Source organism: Ursus arctos, unplaced genomic scaffold, assembly GCF_023065955.2.
Source record: "Ursus arctos isolate Adak ecotype North America unplaced genomic scaffold, UrsArc2.0 scaffold_28, whole genome shotgun sequence".
Classification (NCBI taxonomy): Eukaryota; Metazoa; Chordata; class Mammalia; order Carnivora; family Ursidae; genus Ursus; species Ursus arctos.
This window is the reverse complement of record NW_026622963.1, coordinates 18,102,372-18,129,849: the sequence shown is the minus strand read 5'-3', so window position 1 is coordinate 18,129,849 and position 27,478 is coordinate 18,102,372. Positions and strand designations below refer to the sequence as shown.

The 27,478-nt window shown below is 41.4% G+C and overlaps 1 protein-coding gene across 1 annotated transcript in view; it reads right to left on the bottom strand.

The window, feature by feature from the left end:
- The window catches only part of OTUD7A (OTU deubiquitinase 7A), a 373,519-nt gene that overhangs the window by 154,891 nt on the left and 191,150 nt on the right, over window positions 1–27,478 (bottom strand). The window contains exons 3-4 of the mRNA XM_048221216.2: window positions 18,322–18,417; window positions 16,038–16,192 (exon numbers count right to left, since the gene is read on the bottom strand). Of these exons, the coding sequence (XP_048077173.1) occupies window positions 16,038–16,188 (151 nt within the window). The 5' untranslated portion in view covers window positions 16,189–16,192; window positions 18,322–18,417. The remainder of the gene's footprint in view (window positions 1–16,037; window positions 16,193–18,321; window positions 18,418–27,478) is intronic.

The window sequence follows — 27,478 nt, the reverse complement described above, 5'->3', positions numbered from 1 at the left end:
AGACTCATTGTCTTTTCTTCGCTGGGGGGGATTTCTCCTTCTCATCATTCTGCTGAGGAGAGGTTGCGGGGTTGTCCAGATCCCAAATTAATGACCGGGACTCAGGCAGTGCGCCCTTGTTTTATAGGGATCTTAGGGATGTGGGCTTCTTGATTTTTCAGCCTAGCTTCTGGGGGAGGGGCCTGCCACACTGATACTCAGGCAACCCTGTTTGGGTAGAGTCTCCGTGTCCCCTGCGAGGGGGGATGGGGATGGGCACTGTGTGAGCCAGTATTTCCAGGCTTTTGTTCTCTGGCGGCTTTCCCTGGTGGTTTGCTGTGCCTCTTCTGAAAGTCAGAGCAGCAGTGGCCGAATCTCTGCCTCTGTCTCAGAACAGAGGGATCGTGGACCGTTCTCCACTGATGTTCTGGCCACTTTAACTCTGTTTCTGTTGGTTCTGCTCAACCCTGCAGCATCCCGGGATGTGCGCCCCACACCTGGCATCCCAGCCCTCACTTCCAGGGCTGGCGCATCTCTGTACTTTGTGTTTCTAATACCGCCAGCCGCCAGCTGCCCCCGCGTGATCCCGGTCTCAGTCTGGTTCCAGTGATCACACTGGAGCTCTGTTTCAGTCTGGTGGCGCTTGTTCCCTGGCTCACAGTCTCAGTCTGCTCTCTCGCAGGTGCCGGTCCCCGATTCCGCCCACTCCCCTGTGCAGGTGGCTACCGCTTCCTGGCGCCCGAATGCGGCGGCTCCCTCCCCCTTCCTTTTATCTTCTGATATCTGTGCGCGGTTTAATGGCTCCCCGCTTCGTACCTCAATACTCAGCACTGGTGATGTTCATTTGTAGAGATCCAGATGTATCTTCCTGCGTCTCAGGCTGATTCTGTGGATGTTCAGGCTGGTCTGGTACCTTACCAGCTCGACTCAGGGGACCGGTGAAAAAGGGGTCCCCTACTCCTCCGCCATGTTCTGTACTGTTTCTATTTTTTGAAACAGCTTCAGGAGATTAGGTATTATTTCTTCTTAGAATGTTTGGTAGAATTCCCTGGGGAATCCAACAGGCCCTGGAGTCTTGTTTTTCAGGAGGTTTTGATCACTGCTTCAATCTCTTCATAATTAATTGGTCTGTTTAAAAAATCAATTTCTTCCTGTTTCAGTCTTGGTAGTTCATAGGTTTCCAGGAAGACATCCATTTCTTCCAGGTTGTTTAATTTATTGGCATAAAGCTGTTGATAAAAGTTTCTAATGATCCTTCCTATTTATTAGTGTTGGTTGTGACCTCTCCCTTTTCATTCATAATTTTATTAATTTGGGTCCTTTCTCTATTCTTTTGAATAAGTCTTGCCAGTGGCTTATCGATCTTATTTATTCTTTCAAATAACGAGCTTCTAGTTCTGTTGATCTGCTCTACTGTGCTCCTGGTTTCTAATTCATTGATCTCTGCTCTAATCTTGATCAACTGCTGGGAAAATTGGACAGCTACATGCAAAAGAATGAAACTTGACCACTCTCTCACACCATACACAAAGATAAACTCCAAATGGATGAAAGACCTTGATGTGAGACAGGAATCCATCAAAATCCTAGAGAAGAACATAGGCAGCAACCTGTTTGACATCGGCCACAGCAACTTTTTTCATGATACATCTCCAAAGGCAAGAGAAACAAAAGAAAAAATGAACCTGTGGGACTTCATCAAGATGAAAAGCTTCTGCACAGCCAAGGAAACAGTCAAAAAAACTAAGAGGCAGCCCACAGAATGGGAGAAGATATTTGCAAATGATGCTACAGACAAAAGACTGGTACCCAAGATCTACAAATAACCTCTCAAACTCAATACACAGGAAACAAATAAACAAATCAAAAAATGGGCAGAAGATATGAACAGACACTTTTCCAATGAAGACATACGAATGGCTAACAGACACTTGAAAAAATGTTCAACATCATTAGCCATCAGGGAAATTCAAATCAAAACCACACTGAGATACCACTTTATGCCAGTTAGAATGGCAAAAATTGACAAGGCAAGAAACAACAATTGCTGGAGAGGATGTGGAGAAAGGGGATCCCTCCTACATTGTTGGTGGGAATGTAAGTTGGTACAGCCACTTTGGAAAGCAGTTTGGAGGTCCCTTAAAAAGTTAAAAATTGAGCTACCCTATGATCCAGCCATTGCACTACTGGGTATGTACCCCAGAGATACAGACGTAGTGAAGAGAAGGGCCATATGCACCCCAATGTTCATAGCAGCAATGTGCACAATAGCTAAATTGTGGAAGGAGCTGAGATGCCCTTCAACAGATGACTGGATTAAGAAGATGTGGTCCATATATACAATGGAATATTACTCAGCCATCAAAATGATGATTTCTCAACATTTGCTGCAACATGGACGGCACTGGAGGAGATAATGCTAAGTCAAAGAAGTCACGCAGAAAAAGACAATTATCATATGGTTTCACTCATCTATGGAACATAAGAACTAGAAGATCGGAGAAGAAAGGGAAAAAGAAAGGGGGGGTTAACAGAAGGGGGAATGAACCATGAGAGACTATGGTCTCTGGGAAACAAACTGAGGGCTTCAGCGGGGCGGGGGGAATGGGATAGGCTGGTGATGGGTATTAAGGAAGGCATGTATTGCATGGTGCACTGGGTGTTATATGCAAGTAATGAAATCATGGAACTTTACATCAAAAACTAGGGATGTACTGTATGGTGACTAACATAATATAATAAAAAATATTTTTATTAATAAAAAGACTGGTGGAGGTGACTGCTACTTCAAATGTGATGGCAGTAATGCAAACCTGCAAGGAAGATGAAAAATCAAGGAAACATTGTACCACTAAAGGATCACAATAATCTTCCAGTAATTGACCTCAAAGACATGGAGATCTTGCAAGTTAGCTGATAAAGAATGCAAAACAACTGTTTTAAGGAAACCAAACAAGCTACAAGACACACAGAAAAACAATTCAACAAAATCAGGAAACAATATACAAACAAAATGAGAAGTTTAATAAAAAGAAGGGAATCATATAAAAGAACCAAACAGAAATCTTGGAGCTGAAGAATACAAGGAATGAAATGAAAAATGCAGTAGGAAGTGCCAACAGTAGATGAATTAAGCAGAAGAAAGGATCTGTAAGACAGAAGACAGAGTCTTTGAAATCATTCAGTCAGAGGAGAACAAAGGAAAAAAGAATGAAAAAGAGTGAAGAAAGCCGACATGACCTATGGGATAAAATTTAAAAAGAATCGTAAATTAGTAAAGTCTCAGAAGCATAAGGAAGGGAGAAGGGGGCAGAAAACTTACTTAATGAAAAAATGGCTGGAAATTTCCCAAATCCGGAAAGAAATTTGGAGAGCCAATTTATGAAGCTCACACACACACACAAAATCAACTTAGATATTTTCTCCAAGACATTATAATAAAACTGTCAAAAATCAAAGATGAAGAGAGATTCTTAAAAGAAGAGAAAAAAAAGTTTGTAACTCACAAGGGAACCCCCAAAGGGGTATCAGTGGAATCAGCAGAAATCTCACAGGCCAGAAGTGAGTGGGATCATATATTTAAAGTACTGAAAGAAAAAACTTCCAACCAAGAATACTTTATACTTGGTAAAGTTATCTTTCAGAAATGAAGGGGAGATAAAGACTTTTCTAGACAAACAAAAGCTGAGGGAGTTCATCACCGTGAGACCTGCCTTACTAGAAATGCTGGAAGGAGTCCTTTAAGCTGAAATGAAAGGATATTAATGAGTAAAATAAAAAAAATATGAAAATATAGAACACACTGGAAAAGGTAGGCTTATGGTCAAATTCAGAATACTCTAATGCTGTAATATGGCAGAATGTTAACCACTTAACTCCAGTACAAAGATTAAATGACAAGAGTATTAAAATACCTACAGCTACAATAATTTTTTAATCAATAGACAATATAAGAAGAGATATTATGACATCAAAAACAAAAGAGGGGAGTAAAAGGGTAGACTTTTTGTATATGTTTGAGGTTGTTATCAGCATAAAATAAACTGTTAATAAATATAAGATGTTTAATGCAAGCCTCATGGCAACCAGAAACCAAAAACTACAGTAAATTCATAAAACATAAAGAGAAGGGAATCCAAGCATATCACTACATTATATCAATCCATAACGGAAGGCCATAAAAGAGGAAGAAAGGAGAAAGGGAGGTAAAAAACAGCCAGAAAATATAAGATGACATTAATAAGTCCTTATCTATCAAAAATTTTTGTAAGTGTAAATGGATTAAATTCTCCAATCCAAAGATCATGGTTGGATGGATAAAAATCAATACCCAACGATATGCTTCCTATAAGAGATTCACTTCAGCTGCAAGGATGCACATAGGTTATAAGTGAAGGGATGGAAAAAGATAGTCTATAGAAGTGGAAATAAAAAGAGAACAGTGTGGCTATACTTATAACAAATAAAATAGACTTTACACCAAAAATGTAACAAGAGACAAAGAAGATCATTATATAATGGTGAGAGAGTCAATTAATCAAGAAGATATAACAGTTGTTAATACATATGCTCCCAACACAGGAGCACCTAAATACATGCAGCATATACTAACAGATTAGAGGGGAGAAAAAACAACAATACAATAATAGTAGGGAACTTCAATTCCCCACTTTCAACAATAGATAGATCATCCAGACAGAAAATCAACAAGGAATGCTGGACTTGAATCATACGTTAGATCTAGCTGACCTAGCAGTCATACACAGAACATTCCATCCAACAGCAGCAGAATACACATTCTTCTCAAACACACATAAACATTCTCTAGGATAGATCATATGATAGGTCACAAAACAAATATTAACAAATCTTCTTAAGAAGACTAAAATAATACCAATTATCTTTTCTGACAGCAATGATAAGAAACTAGAAAACAACAATAGAAGAAAAGCTGGAGAATTCACAAATATTTAGAAATTAAACAGCACACAACCAATGGGTTAAAGAAGAAACATGAAGGAAATGAAAAAGAATCTTGAAACAAATGAAAATGGAAACACAACATATCAGAACCTATAGGATGAAGCAAACACGGTCTTAAGAGGGCATTTTATAGTGATAAATGCCTACATTAAAAAAAAAGAGATCTGAAATAAACAACCTCGCTTTATACCCCAAGGAAATAGAAAAAGAAGAAATACTAAGTCCAAAGTTAATAAAAGGAAGGAAATAAAAATAAGAGTGGAAATAAATAAAATAGACATCAGAAAACCAATAGAAAGACCAATGAAACTAAGTACCAGTTTTTGGAAAAGATAAAATTGACAGTGTTAGCTAAACTTACCAAGAAAAGAAAAGAAAAAGTGAGAGAACTCAAATAAATAGAATCATATATGAAAGAGAAGACATTGCAACTGATACCACAGAGATTCACAGAATTGTACAAGACCATATAAACAGTTATATGCCAACAAATTGGATAAGATATATAAAAGTGGATAAATTGCTAGAGATATAAAACCTACCAAGACTAAATCATGAAGATTAGGTCATTAATCAGAAACTTTGCAACAGAAAACAGTCCAGGACCAGATGGTTTCACTTGTGAATTCTGTCAGACATTCAAGGAAGAATTAACACCAATCCTTTGAAAACTTCCAAAAAACTGAAGAAGAGGATATACTCCCAAACTCATTTTACAAGGTCAGGATTACCCTGATACAAAATTCAGATATGGACACTGCAAGAAAATCAGAGGTCAACATTCCTGATAAATATAGATGGAACAATTTTCAACAAAATATTAGCAAACTAAATTCATTAGTTTATTAAAAAGATCATACAACACGATCACGTGGGATTTATCTCTGAGATGCAAGGATTGTTCAACATACGCAAATCAGCAAATGTGATACACTGCATTAACAGAATGAAAGATAAAAATCATGATAATTTCAATAGAGGCAGAAAAAATTTGACAAAATATAACATCCTTTCATGGTAGAAACGTCCAAGAAATTGTGTATAGAAAGGATATATCTCAACATAATAGAGGTCATATATGATAAGCCCCATAGTTAACATTATATTCAACACTGAAAAGCTAAAAACTCTCCTTCAGAGGTCAGAAACAAGGCAACGGTGTCCACTCTCACCATTTCTATTCAGCACAGTGCTGGAAATCTTAGCACAATTATGCAAGAAAAAGAAATAAAGGGTATCTGAATCATAAAGGGAAAAGTAGCATTATTTGCAGATGATATGATTATATATATATAGAAAATGCTAAGTACTACCAAAAAATTGTGGCTACACGGTTTTCCACTAGAAGCCTGGTTTCACCTTCACACAAACTCAGCACTCCAGACTTGAGGGGTGTCTGCTAATGGGATAAAGGCAACCCAGTGGAAGGAGGGCAACCAAGGACCAGTAGCCAGAGGACTCTCCTCAATTCTTGGTGCCAGGAGCAAACAACCCATTCATTCAGACTATAGGTCACCCCTGAGCTTTTGTATGAGTACAGCACGGCTGATCAAGTGGGCTCTTAATAATGAGAAATGTCTCCCATGTCCAATCTTGTCCTTGATCCATGTCTTGGAAGCAATCAGAGGCAGTCTGTGAGACTGATTCCTCAAAGCATGCTTGACCATGGCGGGAGTTTGAAGGAACCAGCTCACTGGGAGGCTGATCCCATAACTTACTGACTCAATGTGCAGGCACAGATGGCATTTCATGCCATTTGCCCATTATCCCTTGCCTGGAAGGTAGCAGAAATTTCCTTACTGGTTTAGAGATATGAACACTAGTGCCACCAGTTGCTACCATGAAGACTGAGGCTAATTAATGATCCCCTTTCCCTCTGAAACTCATGCTCCTCATGCTTTTGGCAGGCACAGCTCTTCAGGCAGAACAAGAGACAGCTAGGATTCAGAAATGGGATACAATCTATTTTGCACTCTATTCTTATGATGTTTCCTGTGACCTCTCTACTTCCCTTCAGTGCTTCTCACTGCTTAAAATGTAACTTCTCTGCATGGGACACCAGGCCCTTTGAGATGTGTCCATCCATGCAGTCTCATCTATCTCCTGCCATTTCCCTTCCAGTCATAGTCTGTGACACAGCAATACTGAGCTCCTTCTCTTTCTGATTTTTATGCTTCCATACCTTTGCAAATGCTCTTCCCTCTGACTGGAATATGCAACACCCCAGCCTTCTACACACACACACACACACACACACACACACACACACACGCACACACACACACACCTTCTGCCTAGTAAATTCTTATTCCACCTCTGAGCCTCAGCAACCTATGGTATCATCTTAGACTACCCTAAGCCGACCTGGGTTCTCCTCTTGGACCCCTCTTTTTGGCCATTTACCTGACTGTGATAGCAGGGGGTTGTTAAGTACTTAAGGGCAGAGGGCACAGCCCTTCCTTCTTTCATACTGGATCTCCAACATCCAGGTCAGAGGCCTTCAATACATGTTTGCAGACTGACTGCATCATTTTTGCTTAAGTGGGAGCAGCTTCCCCTGTCCTACCCAATCAAATTTTTTTCATTGATTTTGGTTTGCACAGCTACTTTTTATCTTAAAAAAATGTTTAACTTTATATGACTCCAATTCTGAGCCACAATATCAGAGGATCTTCTACCAGGGGGTGTCGTTCTCTTGACCCTTCCTCTTCAACACAATTAATTTCAGTCCACATTACTAAGTGCACTGGGCTGGGAGCCCCTTAGGAATGTGCACATCAGCAAAGCAAGGTGGAAGAACCCAAAAAGGTGGGGGGTATGGGATAGCTCAGTGGAGACATCCATTGAGAAAGATGTCATGGATGTGGTTGACTTTCCAGAGAGGAAACATTTCATTTCAAGTAGCCAAGATGGGATAGCCTCTTGATAAGCCAATAAAATAGGTCAATGATGGTACCTGGGGTTTCAATCTACCCTAATGGAAAGGAAATGAGGGAAACAAGATCTACTTCATTGATTAGCATCCCAAAAGGAAACTCCTCACACATGGTTGTAATGGATCTCAATTTGTTTTCCAGAGTATTTAAATACACTCTCCTATCTATAGAGAGTATCTTTCTTCCTAAACAGGGCCAGGCCAGAGGAGGTATCTTGGAAGTCTGATCCTGAACAGGATTTTTTATTTTTGGCCATATTATTTTAAATACTTCTAGTATAATGGCAGCGCAGTCCCCAGTGGGAGCAGGACAGTAGGGAGAGCAGTGGGTGTTTTCATTACAGTATTTCTAGACTCACTAGCCAGAGCCCATCAGACCTTCTTCTCCTCTAACTACTGCTTAGGATTCATAGTCACCCACCCAGGGATGATCCCACTTAGCTTTCTAATCATGCAAACCTGAAAAAGTTACAGCAGTGGATTCTTCCGGTAAATTGGATGGCATGTGTTCAGGATTGGGCTTCAGATCTAGCTTGGCTGAAGAGAAAGAATGCTCCGGTTACACACACCTGGGATATCCAGCCTTGGAATGTTTTTCTCATTTTAATTAAAAGAGTGATTATTCTAGAGTCTACCTCAGTTTCTTGCGTGTTTAAGTCCTGCGTCGGTGATGGCAATTGGCCAGTCTCCAGGCAGAGTCCCCTTTGGCTTCTCTGACCTCTGCCCTACCACTTCCACTTTCATCTTGTCCACTCTGTTGAATGTTCCACAGGCAACCATGTGGGTTTGTTGTGGGCAGATCCCATGAGCAGCTGGTGGGCTAATGTGAGGAATTTTACTAAACACATTCCTCTCTCAGTTGCCTCCATTCCCTCCCTCATTTCTTGGGTGTACTCTTTGGGGCATTGTTATGATTATCTAAGTCAGCAGCTGCTGTCCCCAGTTGTGGAAAAGTTTTCATAGGCCAGATGTAAATGTTAATGGAACAGTCTGTCAATATGACTGCCAAGTGATTGGGAGTTACCGCTCTGTGTGAGCTGGACCAAGAAAGGGTGCCGTATGCAAAATCCCAAACCATGTGTGCTGCAACTCTAAGGGGCCCAGGATTGCAAAAGAGGGTTATGTTTTCCCATAACAACTCTCAGTACTTTAGTCCTCAAATTATCAACTCAACTGGCAAATATACATGCATCTTAAAATATGTGGACAACTTCCATATATATGTTTTGGAAAATACAATTTAACTAAGTTGCCATTATTTTCCTTAACTTTGCAAATTCCACAAGGATTCTGAAGGATTTATACTAGGGACATGTGATACGTTAATTTCCAGTTAGTATTCTTCCTAAATGCAACTTGGCTGTTTATTTGAGGATTTTTTTTCTGTGGGTTGCAACAAAAGTAAGGCCTGGGTACACTGAAAGAATACCTTGGTAGAGCTGCAAGGCCTAAGATTCATGGTTATTATAAAAGCATGAGAGTTGCTTCGTCTTTAAGGAGGGGAACGGACACTTTATAAACAACTCATGTGTTTGGTCTACCATTCAAAAATCTTTTTAACTTTTTTTTTTTTTTAAGATTTTATTTATCTATTTGACAGAGATAGAGACAAGCAGCAAGAGAGGGAACACAAGCAGGGGGAGTGGGAGAGGAAGAAGCAGGCCCATAGTGGAGGAGTCTGATGTGGGGCTCGATCCCATAACGCCGGGATCACGCCCTGAGCCGAAGGCAGACACTTAATGACTGCGCCACCCAGGTGCCCCACTGCGCCACCCAGGCGCCCCCTAACTAATTTTTAATATATTTAAAGTGGCCAGATAGTGTTTGGCATCTGATTGTTAGCTATTCTATTTATTGAATAGTTTTGTGGTCTATTGAAGTAATATTTTATTTGAAAAGTTAATAAGCCACATCATAAAATGGGTTACTAAAACATCCCTTCGGTGATCAGTTAAAATTCTTCTGAGTGCATACAGCAACACAAAGTGCTGTTATACTCTAGAAGACAGTGGGCATGAAGATAAATTGTAGAAATTTTTGCAGAAAGAACCTGGCATTGAGTGACACAATTGGGTTCAAGTGCTGGTTCTGCTATGTTTTGAATGTACAACTTTAGGGAATTTTCTTGGCTTCAGCTTTCTTGCCTATAAAATGGGAAATCTAACGTTTTTCTAATTCACTGTGTGAATTAAATGAGACATCACATTTAAAGAGCTAGCGTCTGGCATATAACAATGCAACAAAGTGCTAACTACTATAGTCAGTGTTATTGTCTTTGATTTTAAGAACTTCTACTTTAATGAGAAGATAAGTATGTGATTAATTATAAAATAAGACAAAATCAAATCTATATGTGACAGTAGAAATCTACAAAGGTTTGAGGAATGGCAAGGAATGACCAATTAATTTCGACCCTTGCTGGAAACTTCTTTCTCTAGACAGCTACATCGTTACTCTCTCATGCCTCAAATCTGTGCTCAGATACCATTTTTATTAATGAGTCTTTCTCTGACAACCCTAATTAAACATCACACCCACATTTACATCCCCTTCCTCCTCCCTTTGATATAGTTTTCTCCATAGCACTAACCACTAGAATACTATAGAATTTATTTATGCTATTTACTGTCTGTCTCCATGAGGATGAGGATTTTTGTCTGGTTGTTTATTGCTGTATGGCCAGCAGGCAGATCATCCCACTGAGGGACTGACATGTACTGGGTGTTAGAGGGACACAGTGGGTTTTGCTCACACAGGGAGCTGTCGTGGTGCTCATACACTGATCTGGAAAAAGAGTAGAATCTCAAGAGTGAGACAGAATGTGTGTAGAGGGAGGGCAGCACAGGAACTGAGCTTAAGCTGAAGCACAGGGGCGGATGGTGTGTCTGGAGGAAAGGGTGGTGAAGAATTGCACCAGATGAGGTGGAAGGGATGGAATAGGGCACAGGCTGAAAGGAACTGAGTGCCATGTAGAGAAGTTTATTCTATAGGTAACAAGGGATATCAAAGTATTTGGGGAAACAGAATCATTCAACCTGAACTTACTTCAGAAGGACCACTTTGCCAATATAGGCAAATGTGAAGGAAGCAGATAGCCAGGTGATGCACTCTTTCACCGGAGGCACATCAGTGTGTATTTCTTCTGCCCTCTGTCCTACTCTGCTGTTCCTGTCCTGTCTTTTTTTTTTGCCAGGGTCTTTATCAACCTATGTTATTTTTTTCTTCTCATTGGCTATCCTCTGCTGTATTTTTTTTTTAAGATTTTTTATTTATTTATGTGACAGAGAGACAGCCAGAGAGAGGGAACACAGCAGCGGAGTGGGAGAGGAAGAAGCAGGCTCCCAGCGGAGGATCCGATGTGGGACTCGATCCCGGAATGCCGGAATCACGCCCTGAGCCGAAGTCAGACGCTTTAACGACTGCGCTACCCAGGCGTCCCCTCTGCTGTATTTTGATTCTCATCACTATGTGTCTGTTTTTTTGGGGGGGGGGGTTGTTTATTTTTTTGCATGCTGAGTAAATTTGGATTATATCCTAGATATTTTGGAGATTATGTTCTGAGACTGTGGTTGTTGTTTAAACTTATGGCACAAGTTATTTTTGTTTTAGAAGGCAATTGCCCCAGTTGGATTCAGACCAGAAGATCCAGGTTCCCCAAGACTTCTGTGCGTTGTGGTTCCAAGGTAACTCTATTTGGATCTATTTCATATGTGTACCACCTAGCGGCCAGTCTGGGACCTGGGCAGTAGTCTGTCACATATTTCACACACCAGACATTTCAACAGCAATAGTGAAATAAAATGGATGTTGGAATTATCAGACAAAGGCTTCAGAGAAGTTATTATAAATATTTTACAACAGAAGAGGATACTCTTGAAAAATAGAGAGTCTCAGCAAAGAAACAGAAAAAATAAAGAAGAATCAAGTAGAAATGTTAGAAATAAAAAAATTCAACAACCAAAATAAAAAACTCACTGGACGGGTTCAGTAAAGAATAGAGCTGACAGAGGAAATAGTAAATTTAAAAATAGATCAACAGAAATGATCTAATTAGAACAATAGATGAAAAAGCTTGAGAAAGTGGACAGAACTGTAATTTTGATGGGGCACCTGGGTAGCACAGTTGGTTAAGTGTCCAACTTCTGGTTTTAGCTCAGGTGGTAATCTTAGGGTCATGAGATTGAGCCCCAAGTTGGGCTCTGTGCTCTGCGCGGTGTGCTTTTCTCTCTCCCTCTGCCCCTCCCTTTCCTCTCTCTCTAAAATAAATAACTATTTTTTTAAAAGAAAGAACTGTAGTGATCTGAGGACAATAATAAATTCTAAGACTCATAACATCTGAGTTCCAGAAGGAGTTTCCACGTGGAGTGGAAAAATCTTGAAATAATGGCTGACAGCCTGGCTTATTATTGGAAGACAATCTATATAATCTGTTTTACTAGCAGTTTAAAGAAGGAGAAAAAACCCCACTTGATCATACCAATTGACATGAAAAATGCACAACTATTCATGATAAAACTCTCAGCAAAATAGGAACAGAAAAGACTTTCCTCCATCTAATGAAGAACATCTAAAAAACCTACAGCTATTCTACATAATGGTGAAAGGCTCATGGGGGACTGCTTCCACCCTAAGAACAAAGCATGGATGATCTCTTTCAGCACTACCATTCAGCCTCTTCCTGGAAGTCCGCGCCAGTGCAATAAGTCAAGAAAAAGAAATACAAGGCATGCACACTGGAAAGGAAGAAATACAAATATCTCTACTCAGAGACAACAGGACTGTCTGTAGAAAATCCAAAGGAATACACACACGCACACACACGCATGCATGCATGTGCACACATACATGAGGGTGTACACGTACATGTATACCTTAGGACAAATAACTGAGTTTAGCAAGATTATAGGCTACAATGGCAACACACAAAAAATCAATTATATTTCTTGACACTAACAATGAACAATTAGAAACTGAAATTTAAATAAATGATACCATTTACAATAGCTCAAAAAACCCCTATATATAAATCTAACAAACATGTATAGGACCTATAGGCTAAAACTACAAAATACTGAGGAAAGAATTCAAAGACGTCCTACGTAAGTGAAAAGTGCGGTTATACTGACTTCATGGACTGTAAGGCAAAGCATAGGATTGATTTACAGATTTAACATAATTCCAATCAAAATTCCAGTAGGAAATTTTATAGAGAGACATAAGCTGATCCTCAAATTTATATGGAAAAACAAAGGAAAGAGAATAGTTGAAACACTTTTGAAAAAGAAAAATAAGGTTAGAAGAATCATGCTGACTTTGACTCACTACAAAGCTATACTAATCAAGATGGGGAAGTATTGGCAGAGGAACAGATGTACTGATCAATGGAACAGACGTACTGATCAATGGAACAGAATCAGCATCAAGAAGTAGCTACCTACAGATACGTTTAGCTGGCTTTTGACAAATGCGCAAAGGCAATTCAATGAGGAAGGATAATCTTTTCAACAAACGGCATTGAAACAATTTGGTTCCCATATGTATACAAATGAATCCTGGCCTAGATGTTCTACAAAAATCCCCTCAAAATGAGTCAGAGATCCAAAAAAACTTTTAAGAGACCACCTGGGAGAAAATCTTCACAACCTAGGGTCATGCAAAGGCTCTTAAACAAGTCACCCAAAATATGATCCATGCAAAAAAAAAAAAATGGTAAATTGGATTTTGAGATTAAAAACTTTTGCTCTGCAAAGGGCACTGGCAAGAAGATAAGAAGTCAAGACATAGACTGGAAGAGAGTATTTGCAGATCCCATTTCTGACAAATGATTTATCCTCAGAATATAAAAAAGAAATCTCAAAATTCTACTATAAGAAATCAAATAACTCCATTTAGAAGTAGGCAAGAGAACTGAATGAACATTTCACCAAAGAGCAAATACAGATGGAGAATAATAACAAAACATTTAGCATCACTGGTCAGTGGGGAGATGAAAACCAAAGTGACGGAGAAATACCATTCCACACCTAGGAGAATGGAGAAAATAATAAAAAGGAAAAGAAATACTAAGCGCTAATGGGGATGTGGAGCAGCGGGAATTCTCCTACATTGCTGGTGGAAATGCAAAACAGTTCTGCACTCTGCAAGACAGTTTGGCAGGTTCTTGTAAAGTGAAACATAACAGCTACCATATAAACCAGCAAATCCTACTCCTGTGCATGCACCGTGGAAAAATTTAAACAATGTTCACAGAAACCCTGGTTATCAAATAAACATTTGAGAGCAGCTCTAGTCATAACTGCCCCAAATTGGAAGCAACTGAAATGCCCTTGCACAGGTCACTGGATAAACACGCTGTGGTCCATCTCTAGGATGGGTGGCACTTAGCAATAAAAAGGAACAAACTGGTGACATGTACGACTTGGATGCATCTCAAAATAATGATGCTGAGTGAACAGAAGCCAGTTTCAAAGGTTAGGTTCTTCATGACTCCATTTATATGGCTTTCTTGAAAGAGACAGAGCGAATGTGACAGGAGACAGAGCAGCGGCTGCTGGGGGCAGGGTGGGAGAGGACATGACAATCAAACAGAGCAGGGGGGCATATGGGGGGTGGGGGGACAAGGTGGTTCTGTCTGAGATTGATAGTAATAACATAAATCTATGCATCATTCTTAAAACTATACCCCAAAGGTGAGTTTTTGGTATTTTCATTTAAAAAATAAAATTAAGGAAGAAAAGGGCTGACAACTCTTGTTTCCTACTTAAGGCTGTCTAGATATTCAGAGCAACGTCAGTGCCAGTTACAAAGACTGCAGTGACATACGGATCTCCGTCGCCTGCTTTTGGAACCTCTGCTACCAGCGGGTCACTCCACCAAGCATTTGACATCACAGCTTCTAATGTGCGCAACTGCCCTGGAAAGCGGGTTAGGCTCAACAGAGAGGAAAAACTGAGATTAAGGGAAGAAAATAATCTGCTCTCTGTGGCAGAGCCAGTAAGTGGCTGGGTCTGGATTTGACCCCAGCTCTCCTGCCAGCCTCACTCTGCACCTGCCTCTCTGCACAGCTGATCACTTCTGGGAGGAAAAGCAGTGGGACTGTCAGGGAGGGGATCAACAATCCGGGGGGGGGGTTGAGAACCACACTTTGATTTATGTGCATCACAAACATTCGCTACACATTTTTATTCTAAACCCTGCATTTGTTTGAAATGCTGGGAGCTTCTGGAAAAGTTAAAAATGACACTGTTCCTACTGCCCTATTGGCATTTTCTCAGAGCCCTTGAAGAGGTGATTCTTCATTTTCAATGGGATTTAAGTAGTTACCTCCATCATTCATACAAATGTGTAGTAATCCATATTGTTTCCTGTGATTTAAGGGATAATTGTGTCTTATAATACTTAACCAAGTATTAGCTAATTCCATAAACAGCAATTTGAAGCCAAGAGAAATCATTTAAAAATTGTCTCACACATTTGTTTGTTCTGAGAAGTTATAATAGGCTCTTGCCACCTCTTATCTCTACCCCACCACACACACGCACACAAAAAGATTTTAAAAATACACAAAGTAAATCCATTTTAGAGCCTGAGACAGAAATTGTACACTTTCCATGTAACAAATGATATCTACACTTAAGGTATAAGGAGGACTTCGGCCTTCCTACATATGAATTATTACCATCTATTTACTGGCTAGTACGTGGTTTTTCTTCACCAAAAACTTTGGCCCTAACTTTGTCTCAGCCACAACAGAGATAAGAAATGTTCACATCTCCAACAAATTGTTCTCTTCAATGTTCTATTATTTCTGCTCTGTTACATATTTCTTTTAAAAAAGTAATTTCTGATAAATTTTGACTCACCAACTTTAAGCTTTAGTGCAAATCAAAGCTGAGCTAATAATGCCTTCTTCACTTTTACTGTAGGGAGAGATGAGTAATCAATTCCATACTCAAAATAAAGCCAAGAATAACACAAATTATTTCATCATCAACACCTTTTTCTTTTTCTTTCTTTCTTTTTTTAAAACTCTTAAAGAGCCCAGTACCACCACTGTCAGGTAACAAAAATCCTGTTTTTTTCCACTGGTTGGAAGTGTCATGCCCAGGAGAGTGGTGTGGGGATGACAAGGCCAGCTTACCTTCCAGCAGGTCTCTGGCCAGACCAGGTTCTGCCCCCGTGGACCGAACAAAGTCTGACAGGACTGCGTCCATATCAAGAGTCATAGGATCATGTAGAAGGGCTGCCCAACACTCAGCCGAGGTGGGGTTTGGAAGCAGGCTAGAAACCATCCATCTGCAAGAAAGAAGAGAGAAGCCACAGTGCCGTTAGCGGGGAGGTAAGTGGCAAAAGTGCATGCAAGTGAGCACACACGCAGAGAATGGAGAGCCGAAACCATTTCTGCCCGTGTGGGACAACTGCCCCATTCTTCAGGTAAGATGCTGAATTAAAAATCAAACCCAAGTATCATCCCTCTGGGCATGCCATGTGAGACCAGGGGGCATTACCAACTCCAGCACTTCCGGCCTTACATTTTGTCAATTGCAATGGCAGTTGACTCAAAAGAACAGAGACCAGCAATCGCAGTACTAGGTATTTGTCCAAAGGGTACACAGTGATTCAAAGGGGCATCTGTACCCCAATGTGTATAACAACAATGTCCACAATACCCAAAACATGGAAAGAGCCCAGATGTGCCTTGACAGATGAATGGATAAAGAATGTGGTATATATATATCACATACATATATAATATATGTATGTATATATAGATGTGTATGTATATGTAATATGTGTATACAATGGAATATTACTCGGCCATCAAAAAGAATGAAACCTTGCTGTTTGCAACGACGTGGATGGAACTAGAGGGTATTATGCTAAGTGAAATAAGTCAGAGAAAGACAAATACCATGTGATTTCACTCATATATGGAATTTAAGAAACAAAACAGATGAACACAGGAGAAGGGAAGGAAAAATAAAATAAGATGAAATCAGAGAGGGAGACAAACCATAAGAGACTCGTAACTCTAGGAAACAAACTGAGGGTTGCTGGAGGGAAGGTGGGTGGGGGATGGGGTAATTGGGTGATGGGCATTAAGGAGGGCGTGTGATATAATGAGTTATGCAACTGATGAATCACTGGATCCTACCTCTGAAACTAATAATATAGTATATGTTAATTAAATTAAATTTAAATAAAAAATTTTAAAAAAGAAGATAGATTAGATTGTTTTAAAAAAATCAAATACTTATGTACAAATTTGGAGTTACTACATTTCCAATCTTCTTCCAAGTTAACCAAGCATACAACACTTACACAAGGTAATTGTGTTGCACACTACATCCCAATTATGGCTTTATCAGTGAGCCAACCCACTCCCTCGGCTCTCACTCCCCAACTTGGCTTCAGGAAAGAGTCTACGCAATCCAGAGTCGACTGAAACACCAAACCTGCTGAAATGACTGCTAAGCTATCTGTCATCTCTCCAACAACCGTTGTAGTCACAGTAACAATCCAATAAAATTCATAAAGATGCAAGATTTCCTAGGTGGAACAGTCCCAGTTAGAATGATACAAGAGGCATCCTGCAGCTTGACCACAGAAAGCACCAGCCAACTTTGCTGAAGGAAAGCAACCAGCACCTGGCCTGTGAGGCTCACACTGGGGAACAAGTGCTGGATCACTGGCAGATACCTGGTCATGGCTAATAAAGTGGAAGTGCGTCCCTGGGTTTGCATACATAAGGGGTGGGCAAAGGATGGCTGTGGGCCAAGCGGGATCTACCATCTGTTTTTGTAAATAAAGTGGTACTAGAACAGTCACATCCATTCATTCACATGTTGTCTCTGGTTGCTTTTGCGCATGGCTGAGCTGAGGAGTTAAAACAGAGACCGCAAAGCCCACTGAACTAAAAACATGTACTAGCTGGACCATTATGGAAAGTTTGCTGAGCCCACTGTAGATTTTATACTGATTATAAAAGCCCATGGGAAATGTTATACTGGTATAAAGTAAGCATCTAATTAGGTATGTAATTAATTTTATCTGCTGTGGGGTGGGTTTAAGTCCCATGCTAATAACGAGTGTCCTTGTTCCTTCTTCCCAGATAACCACTTGGATGCTCTGCTCTGGGGGCCAGATTCTCTAACGACTGTTGCTACTTCAGAGACAGGCACGCTGGCCTAATCTGACCTGTCACTCTGACGAGCTGTGACATGCTGTCTAACCTCTCCAAGCCCCTCTGTGCATTTGTAAGACTGATGGAAATAAGCTTATCTAAGGTTCCAGACCATGAGGATGGGGGAATAAGGCAGGGAGGTGTGTGACCTCAGAGAAGTTCACTGTTTGTACACCATCTTGCAGGTGGCTTGGGTGGAATTTTTGGTTGGTGTTGCTAGAAAGTAAGAAAATTATTTGACCTGATGTATATGGTACCAATTAGGAAATTGCCTTCTTCCTTCCCTCCGTGGACCAGAGCCTCGACGGGGAGGGTTCTTCTTTTGTCGCTCTTCCACCTGGGGGACAAATCAGAGAACAAGAGCATGTTATTCTCCTTATTTGCAGGTAGAAGCTGAAGGCTTTGCTTCTTGTCACATGAGGCTGCATCTGAGGCCACCTGTTTGTGGTGTGCCGCTGTTCTCCTGGGCCCTACAAGCACCTGCTGACTGGCCAATCATCAGTTCCCACATCTAGGGGGCTTCTGCAAGGGATGGGGTGTCTCAGCTTTCCTTATTTTTGCAAGTATCTATATTTCAGTGAGTATCTTGTTCACAATACAGAGCTGTTTTATTTACTTTTTAAAAATATATTTATTTATTTATTTGAGAGAGAGAGAGAAAGAAAGCATAAGAGCACGGGGGCTAGGGACAGAGGGAGAGAGAGAATCTCAAGCAGACTCCCCGCTGATCATGGAGCCCAATGCAGGGCTCGATTTCCCGACTCTGAGATCATGACCTGAGCTGAAATCAAGAGTCAGACAGACACTTAATTGACTGAGCCACCCAGGTGCCCCTATAGAACTGTTTTAAACCTTACTACTAACACCATATTAATACATTGAAACTTAGCTGTCTTTTTTAAATTGTGAAAACATACCCATCACATGAAATTTACTATTTTAACCTTTTTGAAGTGTACAGGTCAGTGGCATTAACGTTCACACTGTTGTGCAAACATCCCCACCATTACCTCCAGAATTTTTCATCTTCCCCAACTGAAACTCTGTCCCCATTAAACACTCACGTCCATTTCCCCCAACCCCAGCACCTGGCCACCACCATCCTACTTTGTTTCTGAATTTGACCATTCTAGGTATGCTGTATAAGCAAATCATATGGTATTTGTCCTTTCGTGACTGGTTCATTTTGCTCAAGCATAATGGCTCCAAGGTTCATCTCTGCTGTAGCAGGTATCAGAACGTCTTTCCTTTTTAAGGCTTGTCTTGGTCCACCTGTGCGGTTGTAACACAATACCACAGGCTGGGCAGCTTAAACCACAGACGTTGATGTCTCACTGTCTGGATGCTGAGAAGTCCGAGATCAAGGTGTCGGCAGAGCTGGTGTCTGGTAAGGGCCCACTTTCTGGCTTGTAGATGGCCACCTTGTTGCCGTGTCCTCACATGACTGAGAGAATGAGCTCCAGTCTCTTTTTCCTTCTCATAAGGACACTAATCTGATCATGGGAGCTCCATCCTCATGACCTCATCTAGATCTAATCACCTCCTGAAGGCCCCCACCTCCTAATATACCACATTGAGGGTTAGGGTCTCAACATATGAATTTCGCGGGGACACACGCTACAGTCCCTAACAAGGCTGAGTAATATTGCACTGCATGGCTAGACCACATTTTGTTTATCCCTTCATCTGTACCTGGATGCTTGTGCTGTTTCCACCTTTTAGTTATTGGGAGTAACTCAGGCTAAATCACTTTTCCACGTAGGTCACCATGCTGTGACCACGACAAGCTTTCACCAGTGTTATGCTCACACCTCCTCCTCTGTACCTTGTCCTCCATGCAGAGAGCAAAGAATGTGTTTAAAATACATTTTTTGCCACATTCAAATATAAGCAGTTGCATGGCAAGAAGTTAGTCTGCCTATTCCCTTGAAGACTTCTTTTTTAAACCTAAGTCACTCACTTCTGTCTTCTACTCTGTTATTTCTACATGCATATGCGTCTGCCGCTCTGGGGGTGGAGTGTCTCCATATGGTCTATGCAGCAGGTAGAGTGCACACCTGAGGGGCAGCATTACTCCCCTGAGGCCTCAAGAGACAGGTCTCAACAGGCCTCACGGGGGATGACCAGCAGCCGGCTATCTTCCTGGGGCCACCTCTGTGCCTCCAGGGAGGGCCACAGCCTTGGCTCTAGTCACACACCACCAGGACAGGGGTGACTGTCTGAGAATTAGAAGAGTCACTACACAATCCTAAATACCAAATTCCTGGCTAGGCATTTTCCTAAAAACCATTTTGTTGAACATCCTCTGTAGTGAATAGGTATTTTTATTATTCCTCTTTTCGTGTGAGGTGATGGAGATTTGGAGAAGCGAAGAGCTCTGGGGGGCACTGCTGGGATGTGCCTGGTCTCCCCATGCAGTCCTCTTCCTCTTGCTCCAAGAGTGGTCCATGACTCTTCACCTTTGCTCCAGGCAGCAAGGCTGGGCTGACCATGAGCTTGAGAGCACAGAGGCCCTTCTCAAGCCAATCCCTGTGTCCCACAGCAGCCTGGCCTGGCCTGCTTCTCCTACAGCCCCTGGTTCCCTTCCTCCCAGGCCCTGGAATCTCTGAAGTCACACTCCTGGGAGAGCTTCCTGCACACTCCCAAGTGTGTTTTCTCGGCTGGCTCTTACTGAGAATGTTCCTCTTGTGGCTCCCATCACAGTTCTGCCTCCCTGTGACAAGGCTGTGTGCCTGGCCCCTGTCCAACCCCCGGACATGCTCTGTCTCATTGGTGTCCTCTTAATTCTTGTGACAGTGTAAGCTATCATGCTATCCATGCATAGACTAGAGGGGACAAAAGCCATTGCCACAGGTCTTCCTAAAGTCCGGATTTCTGTGGCTCTCTGCCTCTGTGTCTCTGTACTGGGCTCTGGTGTGCGTGCATGCACGTGTGCACGTGTAAACACACACACACACACACACACACACACAGAACACATGTCAGCTGTGGACGGCTGGGGGAGGGGCTCATCCACTTGTGGAATCAATCACATGAGGTGATTCTGAGCGGGCCTGTCCTATTCCATACTTTGGGAAATATTGCCCAAACTGAAATATTGCTAAAATGCCCGGTCCACACATTTTGTTACACATTAGCCTTTTGCTTTTTATGAAATAGGTAAGTTAATGTCAAGTGGTTAATGTCCAGTTTAAATTAGAAGCTTTTACAGGCTTAAATAACCAAATTAAAGTGAAGAATCATCCACCTTCCTGGAAAGCACTCCACGCATTCATGTAAAAGAACTTTGTCTTGGCAGTTAAATTAATTAAATATGGGCATGACTATGTGACTTTGTTCCCTTCCCCTCAAGAGGCTCAGCAGGGAAGGACCCTCCTTCTTAGCTTGGCCACATCCTGAGTGCCAACCCTGACTGGGCTGGTGGCCGATGCATAACAATGGAATGGCCCATCCGTCAGGCAAGGCGGGGGTTATGGGAGCTCGAGGGATTCCTTGTCTGTGAAAGAGCTCTGAACACAATTATGGGCTGCACAGATCATCCTCTTGTGACCGAGGGTCAGAGCCAGGGCCTCTGAAACAGTGATTCTCAAAGTGTGTTCCTCAGACCAGCAGCGGCTGCGGCTTCCTCTGGGAACCTGCCAGAAATGCCCATTCCCAGGCCTCAGCCCATCCCTGCTGAATAGGTAGGCCCTGTCTATGGGTTTTACATGTCCTTCAGGGGGTTCAGCTGGGTGCTGAAGTCCCAGGACGCCTGCTCTCAGAGACGTGAATTTAGCTCACTAACCAGCATTTATAAAAGAGGTAAAAATAATGACATGACATCAGAACAAACATGATGACATTATTTCCCTTTATAATTGTCTTCTCTTCTCCTGCTGATTGCTGCCTCCCCATTTTCCTAACCAAATTTTCATTCTTTTCTTCTTCAGCTGAAACACAGAATTGGCCAGATTTTCAGAACTCAGGCCCTGTTTCAACCAACTTCCTGGCCAGCTCCCCGCCGCACCCCCCCAAGACCTCTTTCCAGGGCATTTCTGGCTGCTGCTCCGGGACCTGATGCCCAGCCCCTGCTGAGTCTCTGCCCTCCTTCCCAGTCTTGCTCCCAGTCCCCATTCCCCACTCAGAGTCATCCTCTCTGGCCATATTAACCCCGTTGCACAGGCTTATGCAGGGTCCCTGTCTCCCCGCACTGAGGGCTACTGCTCTCAGACCTCAGCCTGAGGCCTGCCTCCAGTCCCCTGGCTTGGAATCACTGAAAGCTCATGCTGCATGGGTGTTCCTGACTTCAGTACCGCACTCCTTCCAACACCCGAGGTGGCTGCATTCGCCTGTCGTTCAAGCAATGGGCATTCACCGAGGTGCTCTTCTGTTTAGTTGCTGTTCTAGCGAGTGAGACTCAAGCACGTGGCACTGTGAGCTCCCTGGGCTCCCCCAGGAGCTTCCCAGCAGGCAGAGAGAGAGATCCAGAATCAGGTATAGGCTTAGAGACTGCTGGACTTGGGCCATTGTCCAGTGGAGGAATTGGTCTAACCAGAGAGAACACAATTTTAGGAAAGAGGTGTAGCAGGAAAAGACTAAAATTGTATCAGGTGTAGCAGGAAAAGACTAAAATTGTATCAGGATCGATTTTTCATTAACTGCATATCAGTAGAGCCTAAACAAAACACATCTCTATTGTATTCGTCTGCAGATGTTACAACCACAGACTGCAAGGTGGCAAGATGGGATGGATGAACCTAGACTGGGAGATGGAGGCAGAGGCTGATGGTCTGACCACAGGGGACCCACAGAGGAAGACTGTGGGAGGATGCGTGCCTGAAGGTTATTCTCCACCTCGAGAGCTGCAAACAAGCTAGCCGATGCCTTGTATGCCATTGTATGTAACGTCCATTTATCCCAACAGACGACCTGCTGTCTGAGTGCTTGAATCCACTTCATCCTCCTTTCTACTCTCCAGGCTTCAGAGTACCTGGCTCCCCACAGGGCCAGGACTAGGGCGAGGAAGGTGAGGCACTTGCCAGGTGCAAAACTTAAGGGGCTGCAAAAATCTCCGAAATCAAGATAAACAACAGTTTAGTGCCACATTAAAAAAAATCAAAGTTAGTGCAAAAATATTCTTGATGACCAAAATATCAACATTTTAAATGAAGGCAGGATCAGCATGACTAACTCTTCCTTTGCTTCAGGCTCCAAATGGTGGGCAATCACGGGCACACATCCGGAGTTTGCTACCTGATGGCTGGTATCTCTGCAAAAACTCCTTAAAACATAACCACAGTACCACTATCACACCCCAGATTAACAGTCCTTCCTGTCATTAATATTCAGACAGTGTTCAAATTTCCAATGATCTCAAATGCTACACAAGTACACATTTTTAATTGTTCAGTGTGCTCGAACCAGGATTCAAATAACATCCATGAATCATAACTGGCTGGTAGGTCTTTTTTTAATTTATAAGTTTTGCCTCCATCTTCTTTTTCCTTCCGTTTGTTGAAAAAGCTTGATCAAGTCTATTAAAAACAGTTTATAGATAGTTTTCTCTCTTTTCCTTAATGCTTCTGGATTTTGAGTCTTAAATTTTTTTCTCATTGCTAGATTATAGAGAATTCACCCATGTTTTCGTCTATGAATTGAAGGGTTTTATTTTTTATATTTAAAATTCTGATGCAGTTGGAATTGATTCTGGTGCACCAAGTGAGGAATGGATCCAATTTTATCATTTTCCCTATGTCTATCCCTGAGTATTCCAACACCACTTACTGAAAAGCCCATCAGTGAGTAAGTCCCACTGATTTCAGATGCCTCCCTTAATATATGCCAAGTTTGCATATACAATTGGGTCTATGTCTGTATTTTTCTGTTAGATATATGCCTAGGTATTCATAAAAGATATCTTTCTTCCCATTATGTGTGTTAACTTATTATCATATTAATAAACAAAGCTATTAATTTGTGGGTGTTAAATTTATACCCTGCTATGTTTCTAAATTCCTTATGTTTGTAGAAATTTTTCCATAGTTTTTTTCTCAGATATACAAGCATATCAAATGCAAACAGAGATTGTGTTACCCTCTTAATTTTCAATTCTTTTTTTTTTAAAGATTTTATTTATTTATTTGACAGAGAGAGAGACAGCCAGCGAGAACGGGAACACAAGCAGGGGGAGTGGGAGAGGAAGAAGCAGGCTTCTAGCGGAGGAGCCCGATGCAGGGCTCCATCCCAGGACCCTGGGATCACGCCCTGAGCCGAAGGCAGACGCTTAACAACTGAGCCACCAAGGTGCCCCTTATTTTCAACTCTTAAGCCTCATTTTCTCTTGCCTGATTGAGTTGCCTAATTCAGTATAATATTAAATATTAGTAGAGGCAATGGGATATTTGCTTTGCTCCTAAATTTAGGGGGAATAACTTCAGTATTTCCACATGGAGTAAGATGGTGAGTGCTGGCTTTTGAACTATATACATATGCTCACATACCCATACATATGTTTAGAAAGTATACATATACCTTAATGAGTAGTCTTATCATGAATGGATGTTGACTTTCACATGACTTTTTTGTTAAGATCTATTATGATAAATTCTATTAATGGACTTAAATATTGAACCGTACTTATATTTATAAAATAAACCTTCTTTAATCATTCACTGGTATTTCTTTTTTATGTGGTTTTTGATTTAGTTTGCTAATTTTTATTTAAAATTCCTACATTAATGGGGCTCCTGGGTGGCTCAGTCAGTTAACTGTCCGACTCTTGATTTAGACTCAGGTCATGATCTCAGGGTTGTGAGATTGAGCCCTGCTTTGGGCTCCACCCCGGGCGAGGATCCTATTTAAGATTCTTTCTCTCCCTCTTTCTCTGCTCCTCCCCTCCATTCATGCTCTCTCTTTCTCAAAAAAAAAAAATAAATAAATAAAATGAAATAAAATAAAATAAAATAAAATTCCTACATTGATATTAATGCATTAGCTTGATACATGGTTATTTTTTTTTAAAGATTTTATTTATTTATTCGACAGATATAAAGACAGCCAGCGAGAGAGGGAACACAAGCAGGGGGAGTGGGAGAGGAAGAAGCAGGCTCATAGCAGAAGAGCCTGATGTGGGGCTCGATCCCAGATCGCCAGGATCACGCCCTGAGCCGAAGGCAGACGCTCAACCGCTGTGCCACCCAGGCGCCCCCAGATACATGGTTATTTTTATGTGCAATCTTTGTCAAGCTTTACAGTCAACATTATGTACACAAAACAAAATCAGAAGTTTAGTTTCCTTCTGAACTCTCTTCCAATAACCTAAGTAACATCAGGTTTTGATATCTGAACGTTTGGCAGATATTCCCTGTGAATCAATTCCTTTTGAATCTTCTTGAGGCTTCTTTTGGGGTAAACTCTTTTACAACCTTCTCTATTGTTTTTCTGTGGAAATAACTCTGTTTAGACTTTCTACCTCTATAGGATTCAATTTTGTTAGATTGTATTTTCCTACAGATTTATCCATTCTATCTTGGATTTCAAATTTATTTGAATGGAGTTGGACAATGAAAACCATTCTTCCCATACATGGGTCTAAATCCTGTCTATGTCTAAATGAGGAAAATTACTACTACTTGCCAGGTGCCCATGATGACAACAACTGTACTAAATGTTTTATGGGTGAGTTAACTAGACTGCACACAACAACTCCACGAACCAAAAGGCTTTGTTCCCTTTTACTGAAAACCAGAGTCCAGTGGCAGACTTACGATTCTCACATAGATCCACTTTGATCCTCAGGTCACCATTCACCTTCCCTTTACAATGGTACAGGGGTCTTTAAATGTTGTCAAGTCAAAATATATGGTACTTTTGAAATACACTATGTGTACAGATGCATGATCAGAAGCAAAACATCTCCTTGGTTGACACTCAATTATTCCTTTTAATGATTTTCGCACAGTATGGAAAGATGGAAGAAAAGTCCAGTACAAAAAAAGATTTTTCTATTTTGGGGAATAGTAGTGAGTATAGGATCTACTGAGGTTTTCTCTTGTGTTCATTGAGATAATATATGGGGGTGTCTGGGTAGTACAGTTGGTCTAGTGACAGACTCTTGGGTTTCGGCTCAGGTCATGATCTCAGTGTCCTGAGATCAAACCCCACATCAGGCTCTGTGCTTAGTGTGGAGTCTGCTTAAGATTCTCTTCTCCCTCTGCCACCCTCCCTCCCACCTCTCTCACTAAAATAAATTAAAAACACATTTGAAATAATACGTTAATCAGTGAAATATCTAATTCTTCAGGGTTCTTAATATAAAAGCAGGTGTACAACTGTCGTCATGCCCAAGGCTCATGATCCCCAAAGATTTACAGACTGTTCTTTCCACGACACTTCTACCTTGAACTCCCATTAAAGACCAGGCAATTCTTAAAGAATGCACAAGGAATAATAAACACTAATATTGATGATAACATTTGAACACAGAAGCTAATTTCTAAGGCCATGAGACAGACAATCATTTGTGACTTGCAGAGAACAGCTACATCTTTGCAACTGTGTAATGTGCCTACACCCTAGAATGATCACGTTCCAAGGGAAGTTGGATGCCAGAGGCATTATCTCATCCTTGCAAATCTGCAGCAGAGCCTCCCTGCACGAGTCTAAGCCTCCAGCACTGGAATTCTTACAAGACTCCCCTGCTTTGAAGGATTTATGTTTTTATTCTCTAGGCCCACAAATCTAGCTGTCACACTGGAAGAAAATATGAGTCTGAACCAGACCAATGTGCCACCAACAAGGGTTTAAAAAGATCTCACTAATCATAATCAGGTTTATATTTCTACTATTTATTTCACCATTTTATTTAGCTCTTCTTCTGGGTAAAGACATGTTTCCTATCAGGTTAAAAGAGCATAGCCTAAATGGTCAGAGACCCTCCAGATTCCTCCCTTTGTCATCATGATGGGAGAGGAACACTTTGAACACTGCATCTGGGTCCTGGGCTGATACCTCTGCCTGTTTGCCTCCTTTTCTCTCTCCTGGAGGGCAGAGTTCATATTTTATTTGCCTTAACATCACCATAAGCTGAAATATACCAGATAGTCAATAAATCTGCTGAGTGAATGAATAAAATGAAATTGAAAATATGAGGGGTGCCTGGGTGGCTCGGTTGGTTAAGTGACTGCCTTCAGCTCAGGTCACGATCCCAGGGTCCTCGGATCGAGCCCCACATTGGGCTCCCTGTTCAGTAAGAAGCCTGCTTCTCCCTCTCCCTCTGCCACTCCCCCTGCTTATGCTCTCTTGTTCTCTCTCTGTCAAATAAATAAATAAATGAAATATTAAAAAAAAGAAATTGAAAATATTAAATCCAAGTTCCTACTCCATTTTGATGGGTAGACATGAAAATAACTGTAATTCGA